Source organism: Cynoglossus semilaevis, chromosome 3 (genome assembly GCF_000523025.1).
Source record: "Cynoglossus semilaevis isolate Cse_v1.0 chromosome 3, Cse_v1.0, whole genome shotgun sequence".
Taxonomy (NCBI): Eukaryota; Metazoa; Chordata; class Actinopteri; order Pleuronectiformes; family Cynoglossidae; genus Cynoglossus; species Cynoglossus semilaevis.
Genome location: NC_024309.1, coordinates 11,306,504 through 11,331,859, shown reverse-complemented (window position 1 = coordinate 11,331,859; position 25,356 = coordinate 11,306,504). Strand labels below are relative to the sequence as shown.

The following is a 25,356-nucleotide window of genomic DNA, read 5'->3' as shown; positions in this document are numbered from 1 at the left end:
ACGAGGACTGGCCGAGCACGACCTAAAATCTCCTTTCCCTCCCCCTTGTCCCCCTTCTCCCCTCTCTGTGTGTCACTTATTAAGTTATCCTCTCTGTCTGTGGCTCTCTCATCCACGGCTGACTTATTAGCCTCCTCCTCCTCCTCTTCTGTCCTCTTGTGTGTGTGTGTGTGTGTCTGTGTGCGGTCGAGTGTGCACACACGCACCTCAGTGCCGTGTCCGGGTGTGTGTCCATGTGAGCGTCCAGCTCCAGTCTGGAGCCGCAGGTCTTGAAGCAGATTGGACAGGGCAGCAGCTCCTCCTCTAAACCACGGGCCGAGGCGGCGGACGCCGCCATCGCTGCTGCGGCCTCCTCTGCTGTTGATGCTCCTGCAGGGTCGTCCAGCACCTGAACACACACGCAAACCAAACACAATGTTAGTGGACATTTCTTCACCCTGCTTCAAAAAAAATCAAATAATGGAACTGCAGTTTGAAGAACTAAAAGACAGCGACCCCCCATGGTCAGTTTAACCTGGTTCACTTTCCTTCTGTTTCCTAATTTTGCATCACATTTAAACCCTGACTGACCCTGACCGTTCAAGACGTTAAAAACCATCACCTTCTTGCTGGGCGGCTCATCGCCGTTCTCATCCTCTCCCAGTCTCCTCTTGGCAGATGGACGGCGGCGTTTGGCGATGGTGGGTGGGCAAATGGGGAGCATCCCAGTGGCTGGATCCTTGTCATGGATTTTCATATGTCTAAAAGGTGGAAAATAATAAAAAATAAAAAAATAAGCAGGTCTGTGTTTTATTTGGACTAAAGTATTTACTAAATTGTCAGTCTTAAATAAATGATGGGTCTGGGTTTTATTTGGACTAAATTGTCAGTCTTAAATAAATGATAAAATACAAGAAAATTGTTCAAATACAACCGTAGGCAACAGTAAATGTATTATTTAATTCCTTTAGAAAACAAATCAACCTGACTGGAGGTAGGCAGTTACAGATCAGCTTCTGTAGCCGTTAGTTTCCTGTTGTTCTAAGCTCCAACAGTCGGATATAAAAGTGAAGATATTTTTTTAGATACTGACGAAATTATTGACTGATCATTTCAGTCTTTGTTCAAATGAATTTCAGACTTGATTCTCTCGTCATCGACAGCCTGTCTGTAGGTTTGGGACTTCTGGTGCAGGTAGGACTAACTGTTAGTGTCATCGTCACACGACCAAACTCCAGGAAACCATCACTTTGGCTTTGAAGTCTTGATGTTTCTTCATTCATCTTGTGGTTGACTGAGGTTGCCATGGTGACATAGGCCAGCTATGTGTGTGTGCACTGAATCAGTACACGTGGTTCTCTTGCTCTCTGATTGGTCATGCTCTGGGCCGACCATACACTTTGGGCCTTGGAAATCTTGTTCTCTGATTGGCTGTGTCAAGTCCTGCTCCTGATCAGCAACTTCCCGTCAGCTGGTCTCAGATCTGCTGACTCTGTCAGGACCTGTTATGGGCGTCCAGCTCGCCGCCTGTGCCTCTCTATTATTAGCCCTGACACCTCTCTCCTCACCTCCTTTCTCCTTTCTTTTCCTCCCTTCCTCTTTTTTCTTTTTCACCCCCCGTCCCTTTTGTCCTGCCTTCTTTATTCATTGATTCTCTTTTAGAACTACTGTGTAACATGACACCTTTGCTGCCATCACATGCTGGTCAGATGACCTGACATAGACTCTGTCAACACAGACACACAAACAGGCCATAACTTCCAACTCCAGGCCTACATTACCCAGAATGCAGCAGCACCTTACACATAGATTTAGCTAACACTATTCATTTACTATATTTTGTTACTGTAACACAGTCACTGCTACCTCGTGTGGTTCCTTTTTGTCACTACACTAAACCATGTGCGACTTTTCATCAGTTTGTTCAAAGCTACGAATGATTCAATCATTTTAACACCAACTTTAACCTCCTGCACCCAGGTCAATGTGTCACTATCAGCTGCTGACCTATAGAGGGCGTCTGATAAACAAGTTTGTTATAGACAAAATTGAAACAAGAATTCATCCATACAACCATCTCCAACTTCTTGGAGATGGTTTTGTTCCTTTACATTTATAAATAAAAAAAAAAAACTTTTATTTCTGGGCCAGCAAATAGTTTGCCGCCCACACGCAACTTTCACGAGACAAAAACTACAGTTTCATGTTTCAGGGATGCTGTGACACAAAATGGATTCTCCTTTTGTTGGAAACACATTTACTCCTTCCCTACGTCTCCTTTTCTCTTCCCTGAATCCTTTGCTCCTCAACTTTTGAGCCTGTTTTTAAACCACTTGTGGATGGGATTCTTCCTTCTTTCCATCCTTCTCTCCCTCCCTCTGACTAAAGACGCTCGTGTAGGAAAATCTCACGTTTCACATTTCAAAGGATGCTCTGCTGCAAAATGGATTCCTCCTCTCCCACCCTCCCTCCCTCCTCTGTTCCTCCCTCCATCCAGACAGGCCTCCTCTTTATTTTCCTACAGCAGCCTGGAAAAGCAGGCCTCGCACAGACTCCCACTCTGCTGCAGTTTGACTTGTAAATGAGCAGAAGAGAAGAGAAGAAGAAAGGTGCAGAACTTCATGTGTGTTCCAGAAGTTTCTACACTTCTTTTCCTTTTCCCCATCTTTTTGCCTCCTCCCTCTCCCTCTCCCTCTCTCTCTCTCTCTCTGTCTCTCTCTCTCTCTCTTTCTGGTTTACTGTTCTCACAGGATTTGGAAAAAAGGGAAAGAAAAAAAAAGTGACGCAACCATTTCCAGGGCGTGTTGATGGAAATCAGCATCCAGCCTGCAGGAGGCCGAGCTGTTGTTTCAGAAAGCGATCAGTTTGTCTTTCAGCAGACACAAAGTGCAGGGACTTGACAAACCAGACGGTCAACTTTAAAGCTGCGGCAGGCGAGTTCAGGAGGAACCTCGGTGATTAGAATGACTCTGTTTCCTTTAGAGAAGTTAGAAAGTGTGCAGCTGTTTTAAGACAGCGTGTTGAAGGTGCACAGTTCATTTATAGTTAGGAAAAAACAGAAGTGCTCATTTTATTTATATGGAAAAACATGGATGCTTCGACTAAGCACAGGTGTGATTTTTTTGTTTTTTTTTGCATTGCTGCAGGGAAAAACGATTCAGCAAACATTTGTTTTCAAACAAACACACTTTGTTTCAATGGAAAAAATGAGTATTTGGTTACGTTGGGGTCACATGGGGTTCCAGCATCTTCTGCTGTACTGGACCAAACTAACAGGCCTTTAACTGAACTCAGCTTTCTTTGGTGAACAGGACTTTGAAGAGTCGTGAGCTGCAGCCAAACCCCAGTCCTGCCTCAGGACTCACACAGGGCCAACGTGTCTCCAGTTTACGTTTTAAAACTTAGGTCAATTTGAATGAAAGTGGGAGCCGGTTAAAAAAGTGGCTTTGATGTCAGTTAAAAACACACACACACACTGACTCAAACAAACACATGCTGACAAACACCCAGTCGTTTATCAGTGAAGTCCAGCCTCCACCGTCAAATCCAACGGTCCCTGAAGCTGAGTGTGTGTGTGTGTGTGTATGTGTGTGTGAGATGGGGGGTTGCACAGGAAGTTGGAAGACTACTTTAAAGCATCAACTCCCAGTCTTACGCACACACACTTTCAGAACATTTGACTGGAGACGGCCTTAAACGCCCGTTTCCTGTGCCCAAGGTATTAAAGTGTGTGTGTGTGTGTGTGTGTGTATATGTGTGTGCATTTACTCGCAATCAGGGTTGGTTTTCCACCAGAGCAATTTCAAAGTTTTAATCTCTCATCACACGACAGTGTAAACAATGTCAACAGAACCACTGAGCAATCAGGGACGCAAACGCTTCAGTTTAGCCTTTAGCCTTTAGCCCAGTCACAACCAGTCACAACCGGTCACTCCATTCACTCCACTCAGTCCTGTCTGTACAACCTATGAATTTCACCATACACCATAACACAACAACAACAACAACAACAACAACAACAACAACACGTTCTGATACTTTGACAAATCAACTCTTGAAGCCAACACAACAATATCTCTGGAAAGTTCAACACTGATGTCCAGGTGTGTGTGTGTGTGTGTGTGTGTGTCTATACCTGTGCATGTTGCCGTTGGTGGTTCAATTCACACCATTCACTCCATTCACACCACCCACATTCACTCCTGTCTGTACAACCTATGAATTTCACCATAACACAACAACAACAACAACAACAACAACACGTTCGGATACTTTGACAAATCAACTCTTGAAGCCAACACAACAATATCTCTGGAAAGTTCAACACTGATGTCCAGGTGTGTGTGTGTGTGTGTGTGTGTCTATACCTGTGCATGTTGCCGTTGGTGGTGAACGTCTGTCCACAGACGAGACATTTGTACGGTCTCTCTCCACTGTGGACCAGCATGTGTCTGTCCAGCGATGAGGCCGAGCTCAGACATTTCCCACAGATGCTGCAGGAGTGATCCGTCGCTCCAGTGTCTGCGTTGTGCTGCATGGGTCAAGATCAGCGCATGTGACAAAAACTCAGGGGTAAATACGAGTCCACGAGGACAATTTGGTCAGTGGGGAATAATCAACAATGTAGTGGTCACTGCTGCAGCTGCTGCTGCTGCTGCTGCATCTACTCAAATGTTTTAACTGTGGAACATCAAAGGAAGTAAGCCACTAAAATCCCCCACATGTAATGATGAAATAAAGCAGAGAGTATTTTGTTATGAAGTCGTGGACATTCCCTGATATGAAGTTGTTAGTTTTTAAACTGTTCCTGGAGACGATCTCTTCAGATTAAAGGTGTATTGAAGTGTTTGTGTTTTTTTTTTTACCTGTCTGATGTGCATAGTGAGCTGGTGCTGGGACTGACAGTTCTTATCACACAGCGGACAAATATATGCTGTACTGTCGTCTTTGGTGTCCTGCAAACACACAAACACACACACACACACACACGTGTTACAGGTCTAATTCCTTTAGAGTCAGTAAAGCCTCAGTGTCTTTGTTGTTGTGTGTGTCACGACAGAATTCTGTTGGTCACATGACACGAGGGTGAACACACCTGTTTGTCCACAAACATCAGTGACACGCACTGATGCATTGTAGGACAGTTTCCCCTCACATCACTTGCACACACACACACACGCAAACACACACACTTTCCTTTTCCTGTTTCTGTTGCAGGAAATGATGAGGCAGCAAGAAAGAATGTCCCAGTGCATGATGGGGAGGCGAAAGAGAAGGAAAACAAGGAGAGGAAGCACAGGGAGGAGGCGAGAGGACAGAAGGACAGCGTGAGGAGAGGGTGAGAGACAAGGAAGAGTGGGAGAAAAGTAACGGGAGATCCAAATGGAAGAAAGGAAAGAAAAGAGCGAGGAGAGAGGAGAGAGGGGAGATAAAGAACAAAGGAAGAGAGAGAACAGAAAAAAGGGGAAGTGGTCACATGGTCGGTAGGGGAGGGGGGGAGACAGAGGGGGAGGAGAGAAAATGAAAGTACCAAGTAAAAAGTATTCGTCAAGGTTTGGATAAAGACTTTCAGGTACCTGATTGCGCCGTGCGCCGCGGCTGGGTGGAGCTCTCATGGCTGAGGGGAGGGACTTGCTGGGCGAGGGGCTTTGATGAGAGCAGATGAAAATATTAAAACCATGTTTTAAAAAAAGAAAACAGCAACTTGTCGCCAAAGGTGAGTCAGAAACCGCGGTCACACCTGGGCGAGGGCACAGCAGAGGAGTTGGCGGAGGTGACAGCACTCTCTCCTTCTCCGTCTCCTCCGCCGTTGATGCTCTCTGCAGCCATCATCACTGTGGACATCATGGAGTTGATGGAGGACAGGTCGCCTCCTTCAGCCCCTCCTCCTCGGTCTCCATTTTGCAGCTTTCCTCCTCCGCTCTCTGCCGCCTCCTTCGTTCCATTGACGGCTCCTGAAAGAGGAAGTCCGTTGTGACACCTGACTTCTCCTAAACGTAACTTTCAACTTTTGGTTTTGCTTCTTTGTACCTTTGAGGTTTTTTTGTGTCTTCTCAGATAACTCTGCCTCTTCCTCCTCATTTTTTAGTGCTTTGGCACCTCCTTCTTGCGCCTCCTCCGTTGAGTTTTCCATGATTGCTGGAAAAAGAAAATACACATTTAATTGATTTTTTTCCCAACAAATTCAGTCTCAATACATCTGTCCAACCAACGAGTCAACGACGCTATTTAGTTTCACCACTAATTCCCTTTTGACAACTATTCCTTTTTGCTTTTTTTCTATTATTCAGTATTAATTTGTCTACAAATCCTGATTTCTTTTTTTTCCTCACTCTCATTGCCTTCCATAAGTACATGTCAATTAAACACCTTAATTACCTCACTCTCATTGCCTTCCATCAGTACATGTCAATTAAACACCTTAATTAATGGAACAGTCAAACGACGGCCCATCACGTCGACCTATGATAACATCACCATGTTGTCAGCAGAGAGGACTCACGACAAAATAAAATGCCAGCTCCATGTGTGCATGTTTCCCTTTTCTTTATACACTCCCGGTGTTTTCTTGAGAATCATCTTTCTGATGAAAAAAAAAAAAAAGGGAACGAACAGAGAGAGGGAGCCGTCGTGACCTTTAATCTATAAGAGCAGCTTTGGCTGTTCGCCCACTGGACCAGAGGGCTGAAAACACGGCGTCATAACACCTGCCTGCAGCACGGCCATGAGACACGGAGGAACGCACAACAGCAAAGAGAGGACGGCACGTCAGGGACAATCACAGAGTGGGAGAAGGATGAGACAGAGTCAAGTTCTCTCCGAGGAGAGAGCAAAAGAAGAAAAGTTAATTGGCATTTCCTGTCTGGCAGCCCCCACAGGAAGTCGCTCTCCAGAAGTGACCACTTCCTCCTGCAGCTCGGCAAAGCTCACTCTAAGGGTGTACGGATACATGTGTGTGTGTGAGTGTGTGTGTATACATTCCTGGTGCAAAGGATAAAAAAAAAAAACCTTGATGAAAGATGAACAGAGCAGCATCAACAGAGAGAAGAAGAAGACAGAGTGAGACAGAGATGAAAAGTTGAAGGGAGTTTTGTGAAAAGAGGAAAAATCAAACGCAGGAGCTGATGCAGCGAAATACTAATTTAATAGATAATCTTTTTCTTTTTTCTTTTAAATCCAACAAATTGTACGTTTCAACAGGTTCCTTTTTTTTTTCTCTTTCGCCAGTATCTGCAGACAGTGTTGAATTTCATTCTTTTACAGTCTACAGAGAGCAGCTTTTATTGGATTCTTCCTTTTATTTATTTATTTTTATCTAACCCACAGACAACTGCAGTTGTAGTTTTAATGTCATTTCTTTTTTAAATTCAAGCACAAAAAATTAAATTTGCTGTAAAAAAATCCTCCCAGATTTATTTTAAAAATTCAAGCACAAAAAATTAAATCCTCCCAGATTTAAAGGAAGAAAAGAAAAATACAAATACAGCTGAGCAGAGGAGGATCTTCATGACAGGGACGACGACTCTTTACACTAGAGTTTACATTATGAAATTAATTACATCAGAAACAAAAGGGTGGATTATTAAAGAGTGGAGCATCAGCAGTAAGAATCAGAGTCTGATTTTAGAAAGAGTTGTTGTGGTTAAAGGTTAAGAACTAAGTCACAGATGAGGAGGAGACGAGTGGAGCTCTGCGAGTGACTGGTGACAACTGGCCCAGTCTGTGTGTGTGTGTGAGTGTGTGTGAGTGTGTGATTGTGTGTGTGTGGGAGTTTCCACTGACCTCTCCTATCACTGCTCTTACATGACAAACTGTAACATGGTCGTGGCAGGTGCACTGGTGTGCTTATACACACATACACACACACACACACACACACACACACACGGGGCAATGCTGTGATTGGCTACAGAGCGCAGAGCCAGCACTTTTTTTTCAGTCTGCAAAAACGAACAGCAACAGATGGTTGGAAGAGGAGGAGAGGAGGAGAAGGGGAGGAGGCAAGGATGGAGAGAAGAAGAAGAGGAGGAGGAAGACGACGAAGAGGGGATTAGGAGTTTGCAATAAGAAAGGAGGATGGAGGATAATAAAATAAAAATCAACTGCTAGGAGAGAAGTGAAGACGAGGATGAAACTGGAGAAGGAAGCTTTAAAAAAACAAACAAAAAAAAACAAACCCCACAGGACCTGCTGGTGGCGCTAAAGGGAAGGTTTTAAATAAAGGTTTATTAATATGAAGGAACATGAACCTGTGAGGAAAACTTCACAGTACATGATCTGTCTGTGTGTGTGTGTGTGTGTGTGTGTGTGTACTGTAGCTGATGTTACTACATCTGTTCCCAGCCATCATTTCTCACACACAGCACTGACACGGCCCGCCTGTTACACACACATACCCATACACACAAGCACGTGCGCACGCACACACACACACACTCGACTGTGAAGAAACAGAACGAGCTGACACTTGTGCACATCCATGCAAAGGCACAACAAAACTCTCTCTCTCTCTGTGTGTGTGTGTTGCCTTCAACCGCTGTCACACGAGTCGCCTCTTCTTTTAGAAAACTTCTTTAGTTCAAAACCAAACAATAGGGTAAAAAAATAAATAAATACCGACTACACTTGACGACCATAAATCAGCTCTCTCTCACCTGACATCACAGCTGACACCTAAACTACACAGCAGGGGGCGGTGTCGAGTTTATGTCGCTTTACGACAAGTGTAACTGGAGACCCACAAAAGCCCATGAAAACGGAGACCACGACTACACCGAAATATACGCTGATTTTGGTTTGTTTCTGACGTCAAATGCAGGAGGGAAACGGTAACAGCAGTAACAGCAGTAACAGCCGTAACAGCAGTAACAGCAGTAACGGCAGTAACGGCAGCAAAGGGCCGAAGTGACGGCAGTAACAGCAGTGACAGCCGTAAGAGCCGTAACAGAAGTGACAGCAGTAACAGCAGTAACAGCGGTAACAGCAGTAACAGCAGTAACAGAAGTAACAGCAGTAACAGCAGTAACAGAAGTAACAGCAGTAACAGCCGTAACAGCAGTGACAGCAGTAACAGCCGTAACAGCAGTGTTACTGCGGTTGCTGGGGTTTTTTTTTTTTTATCTCATCAACTTATCTCTTGCCCTGCCACAAGGATGAGACGAACAGTTTGTGGTCCCAACTGAACAAGACAAAACTACAAGCTGATATCATCATGTTATTAACGCTAGTCGGCTAACACTCGTCATGTTAGCATTTAGCCAGACTGATTGAAGCCACTAATAAATCTACAGCAGGTCCCGGTGAGGCTGCGTTCATGTTAATGTACTTGTGTCAATGAGAAAAACACAGCCAGAGAAAATCAAATCATTTTCACAGAGCTAGCTGTAGCGAACAGCTGCTGCTAATTAGAAGCCAATTTAACCATCTTCACGCCACTGCGGCAGCTGAAGCTAATTAGCCTCACGTCAACAGAATCAACAGTTCAACTGCAGGTTTAACCCAACAAGTCACTCAGTCGTCAAAACTGAAACGGATTTTTTTTTTAAAAAGGAACTTTAATTGGAGCGATACTTGTTACAACTACTTATTTAATACAAACAAAAATGTATGTTTATCATAAAATGTTAAATGTTATGGTCAGTTTTCTGATAGAAAGGTTTTGAGATAAAGTAGGTGGAAAAGGTTCTTAAAATTAAAATAAAAAAAAAAAAATCTGACTCTGCTTGATTTTATTATCATTTTTGTATCAAGGATTAAACTCAATAAAAACAGTTTTAAACCATAATTGAACTTCTATTTTTTTTCTTAGGTGTCGCTGTAATTATGACGGCTTCTCTTTTGTCTCTCTTTCTTGCAGTCTTACTTTCCACCACAACAGGAAGCTCAGACTCACATGAGAGAACTTTGCTGCTTCCCCATGTGTGAGTGAGTTTGGAGCAGGAGAGATTGATGGGCATTCTCTCTCGCTCTCTCTCTCTCTCTCTCACGCTAACTGATGTCTCCACCCCCTCTTTTTCCTCCATCTAACACTTGGCTGCCATTACCCATCCTCCACTGCTCCTTCTGCAGGAGGAAAAAAAAAAACGCTAACTGATGCGTGACTCCACCTCCAACTTTTAGACCCGACTGAGCGTGAACACCTTTCTGGCTGTTTTTTTTATCCTGGTTTTGTACACAGTTGTCCATCCAGGTGTGATGATGGTAAATGTGTGTCCTTTAACAACAGGGAGAGAATTCCCACAGGAAGGAGACAAATTTACTCTGTGTTAGAAATTACAAAAAACAAATATTGCACAATGTAAATTTGTTTGAGAAGGAGAATTTAAACTTTGTCCACCTAAAGACGTATTTATAATGTCCCAAACTGACCACATGGGGCAGCAGATCTGCATTAAGAAGCTTGTTTTTTCAATGCAGATACTTCTCCGTAGTTTAGAGAGCACTAACTAACTCTGTCTCACTGTTAGCCAAACTTTCCTAACAGGAAGTTAATGTTTATAAATCCCTTAACTCGCCCACACCAACGACTACAAAGTAGATTAGTTAAATGAGTTAAAATTTAATTAAAATAAATAATTACAAGTGAGTGGATTAACAACTTCTACCTGCAGATATTTAACATTTTGTGAAGTTTTTATAAAAACTCTGATGTGGGACGGTGAGCTGCAGAACACTGATTGGCTGATGTGTATGTATATAAGAAGATGAACTCTTCCTCAGCTCATCCTCTCTCCTCTCTCCACCCCCACCTCTCTTGCATCATCTCATCTCCCCCCCCCTCTCCTGTTCCTCTCTCTCTCTCTCTCTCTCTCTCAGCTCAGTTACAGATTGACTGGCCTCAGTGGCTGGGTGTGTTTTTTTTCCCTGCGCAGCAGCGGTTGGAGTTTAGACCCAACGTGATAAAGTGTTGAGATAGCATCGACGGCGTGTCAGCTCTTACTGTACCACATACCAGAGGGAGGAGGAGGAGGAGGAGGAGGAGGAGGGAGGCTGAAGGAGGCTGAGGGAGGCTGAGGGGGAGGGGAGCCTCTCAACCAACCAGTGAACAGAGTTTGTGTGGAAAATGTCTGCTCGCTGTCAGCCAATCAGCACACAGATGCCTCCACACACACAGACTCTCTCTCTCTCTCTCTCTCCCGCACACACACACGACAGCGTCTCATCTTTTATGTCTCCTCTTAGAACTTTGTGTTCAATTGGTTTTTGCAGGGTAGTTTATTGGTAATTTATAGTAAATAATATAGATTTTTGGCGATATCTATATTAATAATAAATAGTTACACTAACTTTAGTTATTTTATTGATAACAGTTATCTGTATCAATAACTTAGTACTAAACTTTTTAATTTTTTAATATTTATTTTTTTGTTAATTAACTAAACTAATTCTCTTTTATTTCACTTAATAAGAACTAAAAATAAAAATATACAATTGTATTTTCTTGATAATGAAAGAAATTGTATTCAGTGATTAAATATAATTTTAACTTCATTTTAAATTTTCTTTTAGCTTTTACTCTGTAATCATTTTATGTCAGTAATTCTATATGAAAAGTAAATACATAGTTTGTCTGTATTAAATCAATCATTTTGGTTTTATTTTAGAGTTCGTACAGAGCCAAGAATATTAGGGAAAGGTCAAAAAAAGGTGAACAAAACAACCCTGATAGTTGGGGCTTTTTTTTTAAGAAAGGAAATTATGTCAAAATTGATGGTGTCCTGATCTCATGACACAGAGAACAAACAGAGAGCAGCAGCTGAGGCCGTGTTTTGTTTTTAACATTTGATCTTTGCAAAAGTTATTGAAAGGTGAACGGTTGAAGGCCATGCTGATGTAGGAGGGAACACGGTGCAGAACTGTGGACACGCAGTGATGGAGGAGAAAAAGGGAAGAATGAGCAAAACTGAACAGGAACAGAGAGAGAAGTAACAAGAGGACAACAGGACGAGGTAACGATGAATTAGTCCAAATGACGAGGAATTAGGAGGATGGAGACGGAGAAGAAGAAGGAAGACGAAACAAAAATGATATGACGGAGAAAATGAAACATCAGCTGGACAGGCAGCAAGAAGTAGGTACGGAGAGACAAGATGAAGACAGAACACTGAGATATTCAAGTGTTGGACACAAGAAAATGGACACAGGACGAGGAAGCGCGTCAGGCAGAGCGACGGTTTCGACAGGCGACAGGTGAATGAATGAATGAATGAAGGGATGAAGGAGGAGGAGGAGGAGGAGCATATTTACCCTCTGTTTTTTTCGTTAAGCAACGTTCGCTCACGTCTCAGGGGCGGGGCAGAGCGGGAGGGGGACGGGTTTGTCGTGCGAATGTCAGCAACCACTGCTCACACTGCAGAGGGAAGACACAGAAACAGAGTCAGTGACACACACTTACTGTACAAACAACAGACACAGATGAACAGTTCAATGAACCTGAACAACATCCAGGGAAACACCGCGGAGGAACACATGTGACATTCTTTAAGTCCACTGAGAGGCAGAAGGTTTTCTTGTCTCAACAGGTAAAGAAGGTTTCACACACACACACACAGAGAGGCAGGTTAGGAGGTAAATCTCAGATCGTTCCATCCTGCTGAGCTGAAACAATCACCACTGTGTGATAAAAGCATGAAGACAACGGAGAGGACGGCACAGAGAAGATACTGCTATCTGTACCTAACACTGAGGCACTGGGTGGGTGTGTGTGTGTGTGTTGCTCCGACTTGTGCAAAAACAAAACAGATCGAATAAAAAAAAATTCATCATTATTGATCACCCCTACCCTTGGCCAAAAAATGAAAACATTTATATTGTTGATAACCAGATATCATTTTTCCCTTCTTTCTTTTCACTTGTCAAGCACTTTCCAGAAGTTTACAGTAGTTTCACTTCAACTTATTCTGTTTCTCAAAACCCAGACACTTCAAAACAATCTATTCAGTATTTTTAAGGCACAAATGATGCACAACAACTTTCGGCTAAATGTTCCAATTATTTTGTTGTTTTTCTTTTTACATTTTTGATTCAATTTCTGAGGAAGGTGAAGACAAATTTTATTTTGCCCTTTCTTTACTTGGTTTTTTTTTTTTTGTTTACACAAAAACAAGTTCCATGTCTTTGTCCAGACCTTGGGACTGGGATTATCTGCATATTTTTGTTATTTCTCCTCATCCATGTGTACTGAGGTTAAATAAACTGCAGCTGAATGACTGGTGGACACAAAGACAATAATCTGCTGCCTGGAGGACGTAAGGTTAGGAAGGAGAGACAAAGAGAGGGGACGGAGGGATGGCAACAGGCTGCAAAGCCAGAGGATGCGGGACGGGCGTATAAATAGATGATGGAGGGAGGGATGACTGGATGAGGAGGAAAACAGAAGAAAGGGGAGGAGGAGGAGGAAGAGGAGGCAATGACAAAGATTAAGAGCTTAAAGGGTTGATGAGGCTGATTAGGAGACTACTGAGGATGGACGAAGAGAAAATGTCCTGAACAACACCTGAGAGTCTGAAGCCCCTCAGTGGTGAGGTGCGGGCTAACACACACACACACACACTAACACGGTATGAACGGTCCTTCTAAGTGCTGATGATGGTGTTAAAGAGCGGTGGAGGGGTGTCGAGTGACACAGAGGTCACATGACTCCAGTCTAAACCAGGGTTTATCACCGTGTTCCTGCTCCGACACACAAAGCCCTCACTAAGCCACGAGCTAATCGGCTAGCGCTGCTAACTGCCTGGATGCTGTGCCTGAGTCTGCAGTGATGTGGTCCTAGCTGAGAGACACAGCGTCTCACATTATTAGGAAGTTCCACGGGGTTTTTTTTTCCTACACAAGACAAAAGTTTTCATATATTTGCAGATGTCCGTCCAAAATGTAAAGACAAGAAGAACCGTGGTCAGGGAGGCTACAGCCACATTTAAGAAACTGCAGGAAATTCCGACAGGTGGTGAATTTTATCACAGATGTTGAAGAAAAAACACCTAAAGAACTTTCCTCGCACAAGAAATCCTCAACAATAGTTCACTTTGCAAAACTCCCCTTCCATGTTCTTTAAAAAAAAATACAATTATAAACAGTTGTCACCTCTGATTCAGGAGGTTTCTAATCCATAACTAGTTAGTAGTTGTTGTTGTTGTTTATTCTGCCGTGCAGCTGCAGCCTCCATCTTTTGCCCCACGTTTATCATGTCAAGTTGACTTTTCTCACTCCTAACTCGACACAAGTCATGAAACATTAACCCGCCGCGGCGACGCAGCCTGCTGGTGAGTGTGTGTTACACTGTAACTGGGTTAACTGGGAGTCGGCAGAGGAAGTGACGACGCCGAACCTGAGAGCGGCGCTTGGAGGAACGGGTCGAGGAGGAACGGCAGCACCGCAACCGGCCGCCTGTAACACACTCTGCTGGTAAAAATAACTGGCTGAGCAGGATGAGGAATGTGTGTTGTGTGTGCGTGTGAGAGAGAGAGAGAGAGGGAGGGAGAGAGAGAGTGTGTGTGTGTGTGTGTGTTGAAGAATGCTGTTCTGCTTTAGGTTGACAGGCATGGACAAGTGCAGCCAGCCTGCAGGAGGAGAGGAAACAAGAGGAGGAGGAGGAGAAGACACAAAAAAGGAGAGGAGGTTAAAGGGATGGTGACGGTGCAACGAGAGAGAAAGAGAGAGAGAGGGAGAGAGAGAGAGAGGGAGGGGGACGGGGGAACCACAGGAGGCAGCTGTGCATCAGCTGATTTTCTAAACAGCTGTGAGATGTTTTCTCAGTTGAACTGTCAGATCCCAACGTCTTCCCTGACGTCCATTGCGACACCATCATTTTACCAGTGAAGTCTGACATCACAGCACAGTCATCTCTGACCCACCTCTGCCTTCGTTGTGTTAATTAAACGTGTCATATCGTGACTTTGGAGTTTGAAGTCTGTCTTTCAGAGTAAACTCAGTGACACAAACTAACCACAGGAGGCAGCTGTGTACCAGAAACTCCCACCGAAAAAAAAAAAAAAATCAATCATTTTCCCCATGAACTTTGGAGTGGGAGAGTGAGCCGTTAACAAACTTCAGTTTCCTGGTAGAAAGAAGTGTCGAAGGAAAAGAAAGTGAAATCAGAAAGATGACGGAGCAAAGTTGTTGTTGAGGTTCAGGATGATCAGGAGTCGATTTTCAAATTCACTGCTGCTGCGTTTCTTCAACAGAAACATCAGTCTGCTCTGACGGGACACCACTGCATCAAACTTTAAGGTTTCTTTCCCTTTAAGAAATACATAAAATATTATTAGTTTTTACTAAAAATGAAGAAAAGGGGAAGAGGCCAGAGTAGAACACGGGAGGAGAGAACTGGTCCAAACCGGAACAACGTTTGTCTGAACATCTGTTTAAATGACTGACAAGACACACAAACACAAACACACACACACACACGCCTCACAACTACAAGACTACGGAGAATCATCACAGCGTGAAAAGACAGGGTTGAGCAAGGTTCAAGTGAATGTGTGAAAAACAGTGAGAGAGAGAGAGAGAGCGCGGGTGTGGACGGAGCATTCAGTGGCTGCGGGAGGAAAAAAAAAAAAGGAAATGAGAAGAAGAATAAGAAGGAGGGAGTCAGAAAAAGAAGAGAACAAGTCGAATCAAAAAGAAAATCTGGTTGGACCAGATGAGCTGCTTTAAACTAAACTCTGCCCTGAGTGGCTGCCTGCCCTCCACCCTGTATGCAACCTCAGAGCTGATTGGCTGACAGGAGCAGTGTGGCCCTGGCAAGGTGCCTGACTCCTGCCTTAAGGACATCAACACCTCCTCCTCTTCCACCACCACTCTCTGACTGTTGTTCTTTTAGTGATCCCTCACCCTCTCTCTCTCTCACCCTCTCTGTAGCCGCAGCATCCTTATCACTTGAGATGAGTCAGTACATGCAGTTACTGGTTAACTTACTGTTCATGTCTGATCATGTGCAGAGTGACATGGAGAGAAAAAAAAGAGAAAAAAAAGTGCAGACCCCAAACGCCTCACGCACGATGCCGTCACATGTTGCACTGCATTTACAGCAGATAAATGTCGGGACAGTGAAGATCAATAACTTCTAACAGAGACTCAGTCCCAGTTACTGGTTCGTGGACTGTGCAGTTATCACAAAGAAACCGTCAAAATTGTTTTGTTTATTTTACACCATAAAAAGGGTTCAACCTCACGTTTACCCACTCTTTTTAGAACAAACATCAGTTTGTTTGTTTTTCAATCCAAACTCAAAGGAAATCCTTGAGAGTTTTTGTAAAAGTCTGTCTTAGTGGGAGAAGGAAAAGTACAGTACGAGTTGCACCGGTGATGTGTGTCCTGTATCAACACGTTATCAGCGTGACACACTCTGGTGATGCCAGTGAGCACAGTCACACACACACACACACACACACACACACACACAACGTTCATCACATCTTCAACAAGAGGCTGCGACAGACCTGCGGTCAGCAAGTTACAGTGACCGTCCTGAGGTTCTTCTGTCCATCACTCAGCACTTTTACTTCCTGTATTTCAACACTGCCTTATTCCTCATAAAAGCATGAGAAGCAGAGAGAAACAACCAGGGGTAAAGGGGTGGAGGGGGGGGGGTAATGGGGGCACAGTAGACTGCCATGGGTTTGTCTGCACATGATGACAAACACAGACTGATCCACCACAGACTGATGGACCACAGACTGATGGACCACAGACTGATCCACCACCTTCTCTTTCTCCAGCTTTCTTCTGTAATTACAGACACAGAGGTGCAGGGAAAAGAAGGTTGGGGGGGATTGGGAGGGGGGACAAGTCATAATGTAAGTGTCTATGTGTGTGTGTGTGTGTGGGGGGGGTTGGCTTGGTCAACAGTGTGAGCAGCTGTCACACAGACACACACACAAACAGGTGTCAGCGACAGCCAACGACCTCTGCTCTCTCCTCTGTTAGACCTCTATTCATTACGACATGCTAACAGATGCTAACCTGAAGGCTTGTGTGTGTGTGTGTGTGTGTGTGTGTATAAAAGATTTATTCACTAGAGTGTCACCTGCATCCATGACTGCTGCCACCCTCACTTCTTATTCACAACGGCTCTGACGCAGGAGAGAATGTAATAGTTAATGTCAATAAGAGGATGAGGAGACGACGCGTCATTAATCATCTACCTGAGAGGAGCGCTCGTTAAACGTACCTGGTGAGCTAACTGCGGCGCTGCTCAGAAGGCTAACGTTTATGGCTCAAAACGGTCAACGTTCACTGAACTTTTAACCCCATTAGCAAAATGAAAGAGGAGAGAAAAAAATTAACACAACAGTTGTGAGTTTTTTTAAAAATAGTTTAAAGCAAATTATTTGATGCAATTAACACAACAGTGGTGTGTGTTTTTTTTAAATAGTTTAAAGCAAATTATTTGATGCTAAGAATGCTTTAAATATTTCTTGTTGCACAGCTTCACAGATTAGCATGAGCCTTCAGCCCCACCATGTCCTGTCAGAGCATCATCAGCCTCATCCACTGTTTTTATGCTTTGACTGTAACAACACTGAACCAAAGTCCAACAACACAACGTAAACAGGAAGGAATAAGGACAACAATCAGCACAACACACCAACCACCTCCTCCTTCTAATTGTCTTTCAAACTCCAGTTAAGTCAGACTCTGTTCATCTGCTCCACCACTCCATCCCTGCAGGGGGAGCTCTCATCATCTCCTCCTCCATCTTTCTTCTTCTGTTGTTGTTTCTATGCCTGTTCATTGGCTAACACGACTGTACCAAGTGCATGAATGTGTGAGTCTGACTTCACCAACAACCATCAACTCCATGACTTTCTCCAACACTAGGTGTCAGACTTGATGACCCGGAGAATCAGACGCATTAACAATTCAACGGACCGGGGGACGGAGCGGCGTGCGCTCGTCAAACGCCTTCATCGTAACAAAATGTGAATCGAACTGAAGGGTGACATAAAAATTGATCGACCAGGAACAAACAACGAAACCTAATCAACGCAGTCTGATTGGATGAGAGGAAAACCCTGTGGTATTGATTAGAACAAACAGCTGTTTGTTGACTGATCGTCAATCAAGACCAGCTCTTTGATCATCAGACACACACACACACACACACACACACACACACTATGATGACAGTGCTTAAAAGTGATGAAGTCAAAGCAGGGAGTTGGGTGGGTGTGTGTGTGTGTGTGTGTGCGTTGCCTCCAGGCCGTAGAGAGCGTGCTCACACACGCCAGAGCCGGTTTGAGCTGAGAGCTAACTCAACACACACACACACACACACAGGTGATGAAAGAGTTTAAACTCTTCCTACAGAGATGGAGAGAAAAGAGGAGTGCCACCCAACATCTACTGTTGACGTTACCAGACAGAGGAGGAGGAGGAGGAGGAGGAGGAGGAGGAGGAGGGGGAGGCCCACGTTAACATTGTTAAAACTAACAACAAAAACAGTTTGGTCTAAACGACGATCAGTATCTTCAACAATCAGCACGTAACTTCAAAGAGGAGTTTGACAGACGAGATGAGAAATAAGATTTAACGAAGAACGGAGGGAGTCGGAAAGAGGATGAGGAGGAGGTGGGAGGCAGGAGAAGTAGTGATGAAGACGGGGCAGGGGAGGAAAACGAGAGAGAACAGGACGGTTAAAAGGAAGAGCAGAATGAGAGGAGGGATGAGGAGAGAGAGGGGAGCAGCAGCAGCAGCATCTCCTCAGCTGAAAGTCATCATCTCATTATGTCTGAATTCTTGTCACACAAAGAAAAGCTTTATTGTGAAAGAAGGGGGAGACACACTCCGCCTCTCGCTGTCTCTCTCTGTGTGGAGAAGAAATCTGTCTGAAGGTGGATGTTGTTTTACAGTCTGACGAAAAACAAGGAGGAGTTTCATTTAGTTAGAGCTGGACTTTCTTCTCCTCCTCCTCCTCCTCCTAGTAGCCATCTTGTTTTACAGCATCTTTAGTTTTTTTCCCCCCTTTGGAGCAGGAACAAAGTTCTGCCACAGATAAGAGTTAATGTATTACTGTGGGGGGAGGCTGAGGGTGAGGAGGGAGAGAGTTGACTCTTACAAAGTCCATCTGCTCCTCCTCCTCCTGCTTCTACTCCTCCTCCACCTGAGGCTGATCTCCTCGTCCGTGAGTGTGAGTGTCAGCCCTGAAACAACAGCGCTGCATCCTTTACTTCCTGTCTGGAGAGGAAGCAGGATGCAGAAAAAAGGTGGGGGGATGAGGGAGGTGAGGGGGTGAGGCTGAGCATTCCTCTGTATCAAACTCCCTCCCGCCCTTCTCCTCCTTCAGAGGTGAGGAGTCTTTATCAGTAGTTAATGATTTTTAGAGGTGAAGAGGGTTTGTTTTCTTTCATTAAAAGTCTGCACAACAACAACAACAACAACAACAACAACAACTATTACTGCTCATCTGAAGAAACGGTAGTTTTCTCCACCCTAACTGTGGGTTCAACTGCTGGGTGAACCTTGGAGTGAGGAGTAAAGACGGAGGAGGTGGAGGAAGAAGAAAAACTAACAAAGGCTCAGCGGGGGGGGGGGTTCAGGGGGGGGAAAAGATGTCACAGGTGAGAAGAGGGAAGGAAATAAGTCGAGGAGAAGACGAGGAGTTTTGTAGATGCAGCAGGAGGAAAGAAAGGAAGAGACAAAAAGGGTGAGGAGGGGGGGACACAGGGGGGAGATGAGGTGAGAAAAGAGGAGGAGGGGGATAAAAGATAGAAATGTGGAAAAAGGAGTAAAACAGGAGAACAAATGTGTGTGTGCAGGGCGTGGCACTGAGGACCAGGTTTCAGTTGAATGAAAAGACTCAGAGCCTCTTTGTGTGTGTCTGCCTCCAGGACAACACACACACACACCTTTGTGAGTCCATTCGTGTGTGTGTGTGTGTGTGTGTCACTTTCCCATGACAGTTTATTGTGAGTCTGGTGGGCACACCTATGACGACACTGCAAACCCCCAACACACACACTCACCTGAGGCCACGCCCCCCCCTTTACACACACATACAAACGTCTATTCACCAAAGACCTCCCCCAACAAAGAGTGACATCACATCCTGTGGACGATGCTCCTTGAACACACACCCATATGGTGACTACGTGTGGATTCAATTTATGGTTGATTTTAGAATCATGAGAGTTAATGAGTGAACTACAGATCAGACCGTTTTTAATTTAAATCCCAAACTTTATAATTTGGTTTTTAAAAGACAACAGTAGCAGAACTTCAACTGATTAACCAGACTGGACTGAATGGGTGAAAAAAAACTACAAAATAAAGAGGTAAAAAAAAAAAAAAAGAAAAAAAAAGTGTGGTTTCAGAGGAGAAGTCAACGTGTCCTTGTGTATCTCACTGTTTGTGGACATTGTGTCTACACAGAGAGGACACACACACACACACACACAGTCAGCCTTCACTGATTAAACTCTACTTTTAAACAACATTTTAAACGTCTCTGACTTTTTTTTTCCAGAGTCAGAGTCAGAGTCAAACTGCTGTCATAGTTTTCTTCCATCGTTGATAATCGAGTCACAGTTTTCAGAAGAAATGAGATGAGAGTGAATCTGTGACTGATTATCAAGGTTACTGTAATAAGTCATGACACACACACGTGTCTACACCAGGGGCTGCAGAAAATACACCTGTCTCCAACATCTGAGCATTGGAAATAAAAGACATTTAAAACAATGACTGTGTTTGATTTTTGTTAAACTAAACAGAAAAAAAAAATTAAGAAAGAAGGAGATGAGGGACGGGAGAAGTGGAGGAATTCTGGTCAGGATGGAGAGGAGGGAAATGAAAGATGGAGGGTGAGGAATATCGTTGGTATGAAGGAATAAAATAGGAAGAACAGAGGAGACAAACGAGAGGAGGAGACGAGGGGAGGATGAAGAGTTAGGAGAGAAGATCGGAAAAATACAGAGGAAAGAAAAATGCAGATAAGAATGAGACAGACAGGGAGGACAGGAAGTGATGAAACAGACACGGGTGTGAGGGGAGGACGGAGGAGCAGTTTGGTGTAAACATCTTAAAAAAAAAAAAACCAAAGGTTACAAAAATGAGGGAGTCAGAGATGCTCCCACTGGGGTAAAGAAAAAGTCAAGGGGCATTTTGGTGCTCATGGTTGTCATGGTAACAAGGCGTGACCCATGTTTGTAGAACAAACAATGGTACCTTTTCACAGGAGGGAGGGGCCACGTATGTGTCAGATTACAGTCTTACTAACAGTCAGATTAACAGGAATTATTCAACTCCCGTTTGCCTGGTGCTCCACGCACATTCCCATCACACACACACACACACACACACATCCATACAGTCCTAATCTTGACACGCCTGAACACAACATGAGCCAAAAATGATCTACACTACACCTCTGTTAAAGATTGAGTGTCTGATAATTAGTGACATCTACTGGTGGGTCAGCAGAGTAAAACAAACACAGGACCCCACCTCCCCTTCTCCTCCCCCTCCCCCGCACTCATCCCAACTGACCACAACTACAAGGATCAAAATGATGTTTCAGCTTCAAAATGTCAGGTTTGTCTGTTCAGGCTTCTGTAGAAACAGGGCCGTAAAAATCAGAGCGTTTCAACTTGGATATGTTGCAACAGATGCTACAGACAGCGTGTCCCATTTGAAGTAGCAATTACACTGATTGACCACCAGGGGACAACTCTACTGATTTAAAAAAAAAAAAAATCCTTTGCCAACGTGAGGCCACTTTTACTGGACGTCAGGAAACACCGTCTCCGTCCCTGGTTTTTGGATCTTCTTCAACAGAACACGGCGTCAGGTGAGAAAAACCGTGGACAAAGATGAGGAACGGAACACGGCGTGGACGTCGTCCGACTTTAAGAATACTGGGTTGACTTTTCATAACGCGATTGGTGACATATTACCACAGCTGTGATTGCGGTTAAAACTCAATCTACCTGTGTTGATTTAACTGGCAGAGGATACACTGTCATTTGCATGCTCTCTCTCCCTCCCTCCCTCTTTCTCCAAAATGTGAAGTCAGCAGGGAGGGCAGGGTATGAAGGGGGAGGAGGAGAAATGAGTGAGCAAAAGAGAGAGAGACACACACACACACACAGAGGGAGGGAGGGAGAGGGAGAGAGAGGAGAGGAAGCCTCCAGTCAGAGCCTACATGTGTGTGTGGGCTGTACCACTCTTCAGCAGCAGGGGGGGGGGGAACAGGACGGTTCCCCAAGAACGGAACAGTCAGAGATGGAACTTTCACCAACGTCAAAATCCAAACAACACAGACCTTCAAAAACAAAACAAAAACAGAAACTTCTGGAACACTTGTGATGTTTTAAAAATGACGACTCGGGGAGTTTTACACGGGGTGATGCACCGACGCAGACGGCACAGAGGAATGAGGCTGGATGTTCTGAAGTCTTGTGTGGGACAGACCTGTTGTATGGGATGCCAGCAGCGCTGCAGAGTTAGTGCGTGTGCACGCACGTGCACGTGTGGGTGTGGTGAGACTGTGCTGCTGATAAGCAGCTTGTGGAGCAAACTATCACTGGATAGAAGTGTGTGTGTGTTTAATGTACCCCCCCTCATCTCACCCCCTCATCTCACCCCCTCCCCCTCAGCCACAGCCACAGCCACAGCCACAGCCACAGCCACCTTCACCCTGTTTGCAGCAAATAAAACCGTATTTACAGCGAGTCCAAAGTCTGAAGAGTTGGACTGTGAAAGAATGTCACAACGGATGGAGGGAGCAGGAGGAGGAGGAGGAGGAGGAGGGGGGGAGGGTATATCTGAAACAAGAGGAGGAGGTGGCCAAAGAGGAGAAAGAGGAGGATAAGGAGCGCAGGATGCTCACAAAAGGTTATCTTGCCATTTATGATTCTGTTGCCAGTCACACGTTCAGCATGACCGTGCGTTTTCAAACTTCTCACTTCCTGTGGGAGCGCTGCACTTTTTTTCCGCCCCTCCTAAATCTACAACAACTAATATAAAAAACAAAAAACAAAAAAAAAAATATTAGGACCATTACAAGTCTCAAGATCTGTCATGTGACAGATTTCCTGTTTTTCTATGCTTTCTTTTTCCTTTTGTGTAAAGTTTATCTATTTTAGGAAAATGTACAGGCATTTACATCAAAAAATTGAAAGTATTTAGTATTTAGAAAATTCAAAGTATTTAGTATTTAGAAAAATTTAAAGTATTTAGAAAATAAATCTGGTTGGATTTATTTTCTAAATAAAACATAAAAACATGGCGCTTCGTTCTAATTGACAGTTGAAGAAACGCACAAACGTCTACGTCATAAATCAGCTGACGGCGGCCGAGCAGTCTACACAAAAAGTCATAAATCAGCTGACGGCGGCCGAGCATCCTGATATTTTCTCACTCTGTGTGTGTCAGTGTGTGTGTGTGTCCATGTGTGTCAGTGTGTGTGTGTGTGTGTGTCCATGAATATGATCGAGCTGCCTCAGGCCTAAATTTAAACCCAGAGAGGAGACCACAGGGCTGTCCTGGTGGGTTCGGTGTCCACGTACGTATGCGTGTGTGTGTGTGCACGAGTGTGTACGTGTGTGTGCCTGTGTGCAAGTCTATGTCCTACTTTAGCTCTATTCATCCCGTGTCTCAGGTTTCACTCATCCTCTCGGTCAGGACTCAGTGTTCACCATCCTGCTCTCACCATTCCATTGATCAGTGGATCGGTTTTTAGACGTGAAGTTCCTGAGGTCATGTGACCTCCATCACCTGTGCAGCCACTAAATCTAATCAATGAATTTGTGCAACAACAACAACTAGTAAAGGCGACATCTTTCAACATGAGATGGAATTTTTTTTTTTCCACCAATGAAAAGCATCATATCGACTGCAAAGAATTAAATCATCATTAAAAAAAAAAAAAAACTCTACGAATCGATGAATCAATATTTCACTGCAGCTGTGAATCATTCATGAATCCACTGTAAAGCCTCATCTTTAGGTGATTGGTTTATAAGCAAATTAAATGGCATCCCACGATGCACCTGGGCCTCACACCTTCAACCACAGACCACAGGAGGAGACACTGACTCACGACTGACCGGGTGCTTACTCAGCACAACAGCATTAACAAAATTACACCACAGATGACGACCAGGCCCCTCCCACCAGCGGGTCACATGATTCAACCAGGACCAGAAGATTCTCAGACAGATAAACAGGGTTCTTCTCTGTGGTTCTCTGCTCATTCTCGCACCATTACACGACACAGTTTCGGTTTTGTCGGCCTTCACCTGAGGTGAAGTCGGGGTTCCTGTTTACTCAGGCAGACCATGTGTCGTCCATGTGGGACATTCAAATAATAACAAGAACCAGCGATCAGCTTCAGGAGAAAAAAAAAAAAAAAGTTTTCAAGTTACTGTGTGGACAACAACACAGGAAGAAGGTGATGAGCCATTTGCTTCCAGACGGGGGAGGAGGAGGAGGCGTGAAAGAGCGTCTCCCGCCCTTCCCCCACCTCCTTCTCCCTCTCCCTCTCCATCACCACACCCAGAACAGAAACAACAGCATCTCCGCCCTGCCGAGGCAGACAGCCTCAAACTGGTTTGACACCATCACCATCATCGCCGTCATCATCATCATCATCATCACTCAGCTGCTGCTGCTCTAAATCTTCTCCCTGTCAAACCTCCTCTCCACCATCATCATCTAACCCTTAACTTTTCACATGAGTCAAAAACTAATAAAAAGTTTAACACAAAAAAACTGTTTTAAAGTTCAATTAAAGCAACGTTTCAGAGCAGTTTTTGTATTTTTAAACATCTTTGTTTCACTATCTTTTAACTAAAATAAAGTCAATTCAATTCAACAAATATTTTATTTAAAATATATTTTAAGATTTTGTTAGTTTTTCAATCTAATGTATTAATGCATTGAGTTTTCAGAGAAATCAATGAAATACAGTTTACAGTACAAAAGTACAAAAACATTAAATTTAAACTGCTCAATGCATAGTTAAACATTTGCAATAGATTTAAATTACTTTTGAAAATGAAAGTTTTTTAAAAATTATTTAATATCTAAACACTGTTGTTGAAAAAAAAAAAGTCAAATAAAGCATTGATGTTGTACAGTTTAAAATAAATTAAAACTTAAAACTTTTGCAATAATAGATTTAAATAACTGAAAATGGAAGTTTTTTAATTAACATTTTAATATCTTCTGTCATTGAAAAAAAGTCAAATAAAGCATTGATGTTTAAAGCCCGGTGGTAAAACCATGAGGAGGAAACCTGCACCTGTTGAATGTGATGGAAATATGAACCAGTCAAACTTTCAGATGCTGTTTCACCTCCTGCTCCTCCTCCTCCTCCTCCCCCTCCCCCTGCTGCTCCTTCTCCTCCTCCTTTCGGGATGGGGATTAATCTTC

General features: G+C 43.9%; 1 protein-coding gene across 12 annotated transcripts in view; it reads right to left on the bottom strand.

Annotated features, from left to right (window-relative positions):
* The window catches only part of rreb1a (ras responsive element binding protein 1a), a 44,525-nt gene that overhangs the window by 12,462 nt on the left and 6,707 nt on the right, over positions 1–25,356 (bottom strand). For 5 of the 12 annotated variants that reach the window (XM_025054584.1, XM_017031588.2, XM_017031589.2 and 2 more), the window contains exons 2-8: positions 6,010–6,117; positions 5,720–5,933; positions 5,556–5,625; positions 4,845–4,934; positions 4,347–4,510; positions 602–740; positions 207–388 (exon numbers count right to left, since the gene is read on the bottom strand). In XM_025054584.1, the coding sequence (XP_024910352.1) occupies positions 207–388; positions 602–740; positions 4,347–4,510; positions 4,845–4,934; positions 5,556–5,625; positions 5,720–5,933; positions 6,010–6,117 (967 nt within the window). Of the gene's footprint in view, positions 1–206; positions 389–601; positions 741–963; positions 2,426–4,114; positions 4,132–4,346; positions 4,511–4,844; positions 4,935–5,555; positions 5,626–5,719; positions 5,934–6,009; positions 6,118–12,225; positions 12,329–12,411; positions 12,431–25,356 lie in introns of those variants that run through there. The other 7 variants (XM_008308030.3, XM_025054585.1, XM_008308032.3 and 4 more) reach the window with 4 other exon arrangements.